The 10,441-nt window shown below is 44.4% G+C and overlaps 1 protein-coding gene across 1 annotated transcript; it reads right to left on the minus strand.

Moving 5' to 3' along the window:
- Positions 1 to 6,098: 6,098 nt before the first annotated feature.
- On the minus strand, positions 6,099 to 8,990 carry LOC147465943 (high affinity nitrate transporter 2.5-like). The gene is made up of 4 exons (XM_086522895.1): positions 8,121 to 8,990; positions 7,631 to 7,976; positions 7,097 to 7,503; positions 6,099 to 7,002 (listed from the first exon to the last, which is right to left on the minus strand). Exons 1-4 carry the CDS (start codon positions 8,693 to 8,695, stop codon positions 6,597 to 6,599), a joined length of 1,734 nt encoding a protein of 577 aa, XP_086379021.1. The 5' UTR covers positions 8,696 to 8,990; the 3' UTR covers positions 6,099 to 6,596.
- Positions 8,991 to 10,441: the final 1,451 nt, after the last annotated feature.

Genomic DNA, 10,441 nt, shown 5'->3' on the forward strand with positions numbered 1-10,441 from the left:
AAAATGTGTCAGGTACGTTCATAGTGGACTTTAATATCATTGCATAAAATATGGACTTTAATATCATTGCTGCACATACTTTACAGTTTATTTTACCGGTTGCCATTGAGGGATGTTTGTCTCTCGACATCCGTAACACAATCTACAAACTTGCAAAGCTGGTGCAATGGATCTCACAAAAGGAGATCAACGTAGACTCCATACCATTCGCCAAACTAAATGCTGCGGAGCTGTGTGCATGTTTGAGAAACATTTTCCTACTACCATGCTAACCATTCAGGTGCATCTTCTTGTTCACATAGTTGATGAGGTGGAAATAGCTGACACAGTTCATTCCAGATGGATGTTCTTCTTAGAACGTTTCATGAAAACGCTTAAGGGATATGTGCGTCAAAAGGCACATCCGGAGGGTAGCATGGCAGAAGGTTGGTTGGTATCAGAGTCCCTAGTGTACATTGGAGAGTGGCTAGACGGATTTGATAAAGCCCGAGACACGCTATGGCGAACCATAGATGATGAGCGCATATCTGGGATTGTCATGTGCAATCTTGGTGTTGAGAAGAAGATGACGGAAGATCTAGAGGCTAAAATCAACCGATTTTGCATGCTTCACAATCCAGTGATGCAAAAGTGGATTTCACAATATGAGGATGCAAAGCAAGAGCGACAAAGGGCACGAATCGAGTGGAGACGGGGAAGACGACCACCGATGCACTATCCGACGGGTCTGGAGAGCCTACCAACATTCATGAGCTTAAGATGGTTGCACAGCCAATTGAAAAGCGCACAACAATGCGGTGACGAAGTGACTGAGGAAGAGTAGGAGTACTCTCGGGGTTGCGCGACCAAGGTAAGTTTGCAATGTACGACTAGCTAGTGACTTTATTTCTAAACGTTTGAACGGCCACTCATAATCTTTGTTCGTTGTAGTATAAGTCATACACAGTAGCAAGGTGTAAAGGTCGACATTTTAGGGTGGAACGGATCGACAAAAAGCGTTTTACTCAAGATTATGGAATCATGGAAAAATTTGAACAGTCTAGTCGACGACGTTCCTCTGATGCAGATCCTGTGGTGGCGGAACTCACTTACTTCGGCACGCTACAAGAGATTTTGAGGATCGATTACAAAGGATTTTTTGTCAACTTGTTTGACGTGCAATGGTTCAAGATAATCATGGAGGGTCGCAACGCTACTGTGCGTAGAGGAGAGTCTGGTTTTCTTGAGGTGGATTCTACTAAGAAATGGACTGACCTAAGAGACACTTTCGTACTACCCGAGCATTGTGAACAAGTAAGTATGTAAATAGTTAACATCCCCCTTTTACAAGTTATGTGCTTGAAAGATCTCATGTAAGTTATGTGGCTCTGGCAGGTAATATTTCATCCTACATAGTCTACATCAAACTGGTGGTACGTCATAGAGGTAGCCCCTCGTAGTGCAAGGACGTATGAAGGCTACCATGTGCCAATCACAACGGCATCAATGGAGGAGATCAGAGAAGATGCTCAATCAGAAGCCGCTGCGGTGGTGCCAGACGAGCATCAAGATGCTACTACTCTATATGGGGTGCATGCAGAGGAGCAAGGATATGTGTTTAAACGGAGAGCTCTATATAGATATAGGAAGTTATGCTGAGTTATGCGAGGATGAGAGAGAGATCTCTTAAAGCCACAAATATTGTATTTGAACAATTTTGCTCCGTGTTGTAAAAGCTCTGCTCTCTAAGTACCTTCCATGGTGTATAACGCTCTTTTCTACTCGCGCTCACATCTTTTGATTGAAAATTCTGAGTTTTCGACTTGCCTCTTCTATCACTCAATTCATTGCGTCATTGTATTTATATGCGTCATTACGTCATTGTATTTAATGGTCTTTGCGTCATTGTCTACTCTATTCATTCAATATTAAGTTTAAATATTCGTGTGTTTAATGCAGGTATGGATGATGAGGAGTTTCTTTCTTCTTTGTCACTAGCAGAGACAGTGGTACGTGGAGCGTCATCGCTCTGGCGCATCATCGTGCGTTCCTACTCCATCCGCATCTCCCTCTCTTTCGGAGCATTCGGCGCGCTCTGAAGCTTCGGTGTCGACGAGACGATCTTCACACTCGTCTAGACACCGGCGCTCTAGTGGTGGCGGTGGCGGTTGTTGTGGGATTCCACCGCCGATGCCTCCACACCGCCTCGTGTTCGACGAGGCTCTTTACCTCCCTTCTTTGCCGCCCCCACACCAGCCACAACATCGCCATCTACGCCAGGTTTTGCGCGCTGACTGTTCCTAGCAGCTACACACCTCTACCTACTCCGCCAAGCCACCCCACTCGACACTCCTCGCTTCGGGGCCCAGACGCCGGTGGAGACACCTGACGTCCGTACCCCCATCGACACGCCGCTAGAGACCCCTGTCGGGACACCCAGGTTCACGCGTCACCGGCCAGAGGGCTTGCCTTACTCTGTCGACTTCAGCGGCGGCATCATCATGGATGATGACGGCAAGAAGGTGATCTCGCGCATGCGTGGTCTTTGCTCTCAACTGTTTAGACACTACATACTAAACAAATGGAGTGAGGTACCAAGTGATTTAAAAGCCAAAGTCATCAGCATACTTCATGATGAGTTTCCCGTTCCAACACGGGATCAACGCTTCAATGAAGACCTGATGAAGATTCGAATGCGTGAATACTGTAAACACAAGCGTTCCGAAGTGCAAAAAGCAATCAAGCATGGGTGGAACAAGCCAGATTGGCTGGCCAAAGAAGATTGGAAGAATGCAAAGAAAGCAGCGCGCGAGAATCCCGACAAGTGGAAGCAACAAAAGGATGCAGCCAGAGCGCGAGTAGAGGCAGGGAGCTCGCACCACTTGGGGAGCAGTGGATGGGCATCATTTGAGGTCGATTTTGTAAGTGTTTTCGCATTGCTCTTTATGTTCGATAGTTTAGGGTTTATGAGTTTTTTAATTCTAACATAATAAAATCTTTGTATGTTTTGACAGTGGTCGATGACAGGACGTGATCCCACACCGTACGAGCGCGAGTACGCAGGCAGGAAGGGCTTAAACGCCCTGATGGACATTCTCAGTTCTCGCGGCGGCATGGTTAGTATTAGGGTTTACTCTTTTCTATTTTTTGTATTGTTTTATAAATGTCGTTATATGTTTATACTTACTGAAAGCTGTCTTATTGTCTTTTTTTGCAGAATCCGACAGATACGCCGCTTGGACGCGATGAGACGTCTGACTAGACGACGTCAGTTTAGCCGTAGCTAGATAGCATTAGTTTAGGGTTTCTCATAGCTTATGTATCATGAGACGGATTTTATACGTCTTTTTGAACCATGTATATTATTACATTTGTCACCGCAGTTCATTTTGCCAATCAATTCTTTATGCCTATGATGTTGTACAATTGTCATTATTACATTTGCCAATCAATTCATTTTGCCTATGATGTGTACAATTGTCAATTTTACGCTTGTCAATTTTGCAAACAATGCGTCTTGTGGGTGACTATTTTGGGTCTATTATCTACCCTTGCACTTTTTTTAAAAAGTGAATCAAGTACAATATGGTTGATGGGTGGCAGGGCATTCAATGCCTTGTCACCAAAAAAAAAATCTCTCGGGCGTCGCTATAACCGTCGCTATTTATGGCTCTGTAGCGTCGCTATAAACGTCGCTATAGACTTCTGTGTAAACGTCGTTATAACCGTCGCTATGAGCGTCTCTATATAGTGACACTTATAGCGACGTTCTCGTAGCGACGGTTTTAGCGACGCCGGGGGTTATAAAAACCCAGTGTATTTCCGTCGCTAACAGCATCACAAGAGCACACAACCTCTTGTAGTGATAACAATGTGATGGTGGCCTGGTTGACTTTCAATTTTCATTCGAATATATGTGGCCATGCATGGCTTGGATTGAGCATGGTACTCACATTATGATTTTTTCATATTAATAGATTGTGATATTTTCAATATATATATATATATATATATATATATATATATATAAATAGTAAAGTAGCATTGTACAAGTGTAGCTATTCCTTAAGTGTATACAAACGTTCCATGTGTTGATTATTATCCATGAACCATACACAATGATCATTCAGGAAACATTGCCAAGCCTCACAGAGGCAGTAGGGATAATATCTTAATAGAGAAGCGAAACTTGAATTCAAAATCTAACCATACAACTACTATCTAGTTTTCTTTCACAAAGAGGCCTTCTATTGTGAAAGGCCACTCTACTAGAGAAAATCCAAACCTCAGTGACACTAGTATGGCCATGCATGCGCTATGAACCTTCAATGTTGTTTTAAGATGGGGTGGGTATTAGTAGAACCATCCTTTTAGGATGAAAAGTTAATATAAAAAATAAAGTCCTCGCCCTGCCCACTCTTGCCACCACAAAAAAAAGAAATTGACTTAGAGGTGATCAATACCTTAACAGCTAGAGATCAAAATAATTAAACAACCTGGATATATGCCAAAATTTGAGTTATTTATCGGTATTTGTAATGGAAATGCACAAGTTACTTGGACCTAAAAATGCAAGGTCTATTTAAATTACAAACAACGTACAAAAAGGTACCATAAACGATAGGATATGCAATGTATCTTGAATATAGAGCACATTCACACATTGTTGTGGCAGCGTTTTGAGTGACAAAAGCCTCCTTTGTCACCTAACAAAAATAAAAGCCACCCAAGTTTCAACTTTGCCATAATTGGCAGAGTTGGCTCAACTTTGCCATTCTCTCTCCTACGTTTTGCCTTCTCTCTCTTGGTTCGCACGTAGCTTTCACATTAACCTTTATGAGGAGCAATCAAAATAGCTTCCAACTCAGAACGTACCCTCAACAACGTGCGAATGTGCTCTTAGGAGGTTGTGTGTGCTTTTAGGAATGTGCGGTGGTAAGCAATTGAAAATATGTTTTTTGTTTTTCAAAATAATTAAACCATAATTAATCTTGTTTCATTTACTAAAAACAAGTAAAATTTTTATTGTATGTGATTGGTAGGGGTACATTTTGTAAATCACGTTCTCTCAACTTGCATTGTGCGAGATTGCACCCTAGACAATCTCTGTAGTGGTCCATAAAATTCTTTGTAATTGGTTGGCGAACTGCATTGACAGTGTTATTAAAAAATCGGGGTGTAGTGCATTTTAACCGGTTGAAATCCTAAAATCTTGATTAGATTTTAAGGTTGCCTTAATGAAGAAAAATGGTTTTAATGAAAAATTTTCACGAGTTTTAGCGTCATTACTGGCAAAAGCTTCAAATTTTGACCTAAAAACGAGGGAATTTCAAGTTTGCCTTTATTTTCTATTGTAAGGAAAAATGTGTTTTTCTAGCCTTGGACGGTGACTTTTTTAGGACGGGGTGCTTAGAGCACCTTCTCATAGCACGTCTGATTAGGAAGGCCCTCTAAACTAAAATGCGGCTTTCCATCGTTGCTCCCATAGAGCGGTGAGCAGCCGATGCACAAACCTCCCTGTCCAAAAAATGCCAACACTGTTCCAGTCACAACCCAACCTGTTTTGCAGGCATCCAATTGACCGGCTCTAAGAGGTCCGGAGGCACTTTCGAATTCTAGAGGGTGGTCCAACCACCCTCCACCCCATAAGCGAAACTTTTTCTCCGTTTTTCTTGCTCGTCGCTGTTTAGATGGTGTATACGATTAGACGGCCTTCCAAAAGCATTGCTAATTGGTCTATGGCCAGGCGCTCTTAATCAACTACTCCCTAAATTTCAACAACGCCATTATTGCTGGTTGTTCGGCCTAATTTTCAAAGCATGGATCAAAATAGTCACCAAGTATTGTACGTGAGTTTCCAAAGCATGGATGTAAAAGCAGGCACTTGGTACCGTAATAAGTGAGAGCCCCGTGATCCCCCCAGTCTCTAGGGGCTCGGGCGGCTACGGCGTGAGCTAGATATCGGACTCTCTCCCGACGTGGCAAGGAGTCATGTATTCTGATAACCGGCACCCTCACAAAAGCTCATGATGTTCCTCACAGATGTTGAGGTAAGTCACAATGTGGGAAATAGTGTGAGAATTTGTCCAAAACTTCTTGTGATAATGAACAGCTCGAAATCATGTCAGAATTAATGAAGTTTATTTGCATCCTCAGAGTTAGCACTAGACACAATTATTTATAAGCATGTACAACAGGACAATATAATATAAGTGTGCTTCATAAGGTCTACAATTGGGCACCTCATGAGCATGAGCTGATGTACAGCTTGGAGGTTTGGATCGAGCAGCAATATATCTAAATATTGGAGCTGCATTATAATTAGTATGGAACACATACTGTGAGGCCCAAGAGAGCAAGCATGTACTGTAGCTCCTCGCTGCCACGGCCTCCGGAATCATCCGACATGACAACTGCGAGTTTGTTGTTATGATGCATGCTCTGCCTGACCCCTCCAATATACATAAATGGCCTTAGCTTCCTCCTTTCATGTTACCCCTTGTTGTAAATATCCCAAACATCTGGAAGAGGCCCAGCAGCCTATACTCAGTAGGAATTAAGCTCCCGCACGGTGATCAGAATTCCCGGCCTACCACATTGGTGGTGCTGTCCATAAATTAGTTATGTGGTGGGGTTGCATAAGATGCTACTCTAGTTAGGGATGGCAACACCTCGCCTCCATTGGCTGATGGAGCCTTCCTTCTGCCTCTCTCTCCTTTGCTGTTGTGAGCAAACTTTATGCTTGCATGGTGCATCCCCATGCTCTCCTCTTGAGAGGACCACTCTCTTCCATAGTACGACTCCTCTGTCGCATCCACCTTGCTCGAAGGCCCACAAAGCATTCCTCCCCATTGCGGAAAATACACCGTGAATACGACAAGTGTGCAGCACATACTCATGATACCCATGTTGGTCAGACCGGTATCCATGGTTATGCTTGGGTTGGTGAAGAATAGTAGCTGCAGCAACATCGCCCCCACATTTCCGCCTGCTCCGGATATCCCGGAAACAATCCCCAAAGACCTGTCAAAAGAGACCACAGAGCATTCAATATATTCCATTCCACCACATAGTTTGCACACAGATCTACAACAAGAGATGGGGACATGTGAATAACCTGCGAGAAATGAAAGGGATAACACTAGTCGTAGCACCACCGGCACCTTCACAAAAGATGGCAAAGATGAGCAGGACGACGACCGCAGGCCCAAGACCATTGGCTCTGGGCAAGATGATACAAAATACTCCACACAGCGTTTGCAAGATCCAAAGAACCCACAAGCGACCTCGCATGCCAAATCGATGGGCCACAAAATCTGAGAGAGCACCTCCAAAAGGCCTTGTGATGAAGTTGGCTAACCCAAAGAGGGAGGCTACCACCCCAGCCACAAATAAGGTTAGTTGGAACTTGTCATAGAAGTACTCAGCGATAACATTGTCAATCGTTAGCTCGACTCCGAAGCAGAAACCATATATCATTCCTAACACCCATGTCCTGTAATTCTTTGCCCCATTTATGATAACCTGACACATAAAAGGTTGTAATAAATGAGCTCACTTTAAGCATAGATATGAGAGGAAGAGACAAAAAAGAGCATGAAATCTATAGACATTCTTATGATTGTCAGCATGTCATTAACATTCAGAATACCTTGACATAGCTATCCTTCATGCGGTCACCCGTCTTCCGGAGCTGCCGATAGTTTCCAAGGGGTGTGTCACGAGTGCTGGTAAGCATGATGATTCCCATGAGCACTTGAATAGTGCCTGGGATGAAAAAAGATAATCGCCAGGCAGTGAAGCGCGACGCACCGAATAAGCTTCGGTTGCTGAGAACATCAAAAAGCACAGGCATGATAATTTGTGCGGCACCACCTCCCAAGTTTCCGCACCCGCTGGTGATCCCCGTCGCAAGGCCGACGATTGGAGAGCTGAACATTGAGCTCATCCAGAATTGGCATGTCACAAAGGTTGCGAGTGAAAATCCTATGAAAAACCTGCATGTGCATGGATTCAAGACTTGGGTTAATGCTTAATTTGCAGGGGCATACAAGTGCAAAAACTTAAGAATGCCATATAATAAGGGCATCCCCAAGAGCATTCCATATAGCCAGTGTAACATAATATTAAGAAGAAATCACCTGCATAGAATGAAGCCAGTCGCCGTTGACACGGTTGCCATGTAGAACACAGCCGGTGCCGTGAGCAATATAGCGCATGCGCCAGCATACCTTGGTCCCACTATATCACATGCGAACCCCATGACTAGGCGTGACGCAATCGAACCACAAACGGATGCGATTCCCGCCTGGCCAATTTCTTCCTTGCGGAGATTGAGGTTATCCCGAATCACCGGCAACAGAGGCGCTGCCGCAAAGCTGGACAAGAAACAAATGAAGAAGGAGAACCAGGAGATGTGGAAGCTTCGCATATGCGGCTGTGCAAAGGAGAAAAGGGCGATTCTCTTGGCCTTGAACTCTGAATCCACAGGGAGAGGAAATTTAATGGGCGGATCTGGGGATATAATTGCGTCTGGCACTTCAATGGAGGCACTCGGCTTTTGGCCAGCATGGTTTGTAGAAGCTGCTGCGTCAAGAGCAAGGTCTTCGAAATCGCTGGCGCTGTTATATTCTTCGCCATCGGAGTTGTCGGAGCCAATGCCGATGCCATGGCTGAGGTTGTCATTAACATTGACGTTGTGGGAGTGCTTGTCCATTTTGTGATGTCAGGCTGTTGGAGTTAGCGCTCTCTCTCTCTCTCTCTCTCTCTCTCTCCCCCTCCCCCACAGATCTAAACCAGCTAAAGCCCCACCACCCACAGAGAATTGATCAGAATCAAAGATCTCTCTCTCTCTCTCTCTCTCTCTCTCTCTCTCTCTCTCTCTCATGCACTTGAGTAAGGCTCAGGCTCTCTCCTCTGTCTCTCTGTGTAAATCACCTTCTCTGAGTGTGCAAACAGAAGGAGCTCTGAGCTCACAAGTGATCCTAAGCTACGCAGAGGAATCAAATTGCATGGCACTGGACTAATAAACTAGCAGTTCACGTATTTATAGGCGCTAAAATGTAATAAAATAATCGAACGTAACAAAGCAAATTCGTCACGCGTTGCATATTGCCCTTGAATTGAAATAAACTTCTGTTTACAAACACAAGTCAAGCGTTCGACGTCAGCACAGCCGTATAAAAGAAAGTACTTCCACGTACAGAGACAGTGGTACGGACTGCCACTGGTCACAATGTTGACCAAATATTGTCTATTTTAGGGGGCCGGGTTCACACACAGCCAACCGGCCAGCTCCTTGTGATCATCAGCTCCGTCCATATGGTGGTGCTCCGGCCTCCAACATTTTTTTTGAAAAGAGTAGAAAAATTTGATTAAAACAAAAACAGAGACAAGTACATCAAGGCCCACAGGTTAGGGGAGGCCAGCCCTAAGAACAAAAAGTTACTTCAGGATGTACTCCATCAACATTTTATTGGGCAATTCCTTCACTGCAATATAAGAGGTGGGTTGCACCATGGGTTAAGAGGGTGAGTGTTTACTAAATAGATGTATGTCCATGTTTTCCTCCACAAATATAGAAGACCTCAAGTAACCCTACTAAGAGCTGGGTCGCACCCAAGGATAGCAGGGGGAAGGAGTTCCAAAAACGGGATGTTTGTTGCTTTCTCGAAGCCCTGCTAGCTTTCCCTTAACCCCTTCGTTTTCAGCAAGATTAAGCTATTCGAGATGATAGCAGTGCCATTCTCTCTTTGCGTTGCCAATAAAACTTTCACAGCTCTCTACCCTTTTTAGCGATATTCTCTCCTTCCAATGTTCACCCTCGCTTCTACCCTACAGGTGCGACTGGGTTTGTATTACCCCTGGCAGTCCCTGCTAGCCCTGGCGCGACTTGGCTCTAAGGAGGGGAATAAGCTATCTTTTTAGGTAGTGAAAGGCTCTCCTCAAAAAGAGGCTTGCCTTTTCCGATCAAATATTTCCCATGATCTCCTTAAAAATAGAAACTCCAACTCTTTTCATCTACTCCTATGGATGAGACCTTGTGCAATGCGTTACCCTCTTGCCCCCACCCCCCACTAATCCATGGTGCAACCCCCGGCTCTAAACTTTTTTCCACAAACTTAAAGCTGAGAGCCCCCCTTCGTTGGACGCGGCTCTCCCTTCGTGGGACGGGGCTCTCAGTCAAACTCGCTGTGCTCGAAAACTATGAAGGTTTCCACAATTCTTGAAATCCTGCAATCACCTCCCTCCAGTTAATCTGAGGGTGTATGAGGTGTTTCACATGCTGCATGGCGAGGATTGACGTGACACCATCAAATTTAGACGCGCGAGATGCAAGGTAGACTTGGTCGTTTGATATTAAAAGGCATGTCCTGTCTGTGCACCTTCAAAGGGAGCAGTGTTCGGGAAAAATGTGTCTTAGCTCAATATCGTGTTGTTTCCAATTTCAAAAATGCCAGTT

Source organism: Adiantum capillus-veneris, chromosome 1 (genome assembly GCF_014529385.1).
Source record: "Adiantum capillus-veneris isolate H3 chromosome 1, ASM1452938v2, whole genome shotgun sequence".
In the NCBI taxonomy this organism is placed as follows: Eukaryota; Viridiplantae; Streptophyta; class Polypodiopsida; order Polypodiales; family Pteridaceae; genus Adiantum; species Adiantum capillus-veneris.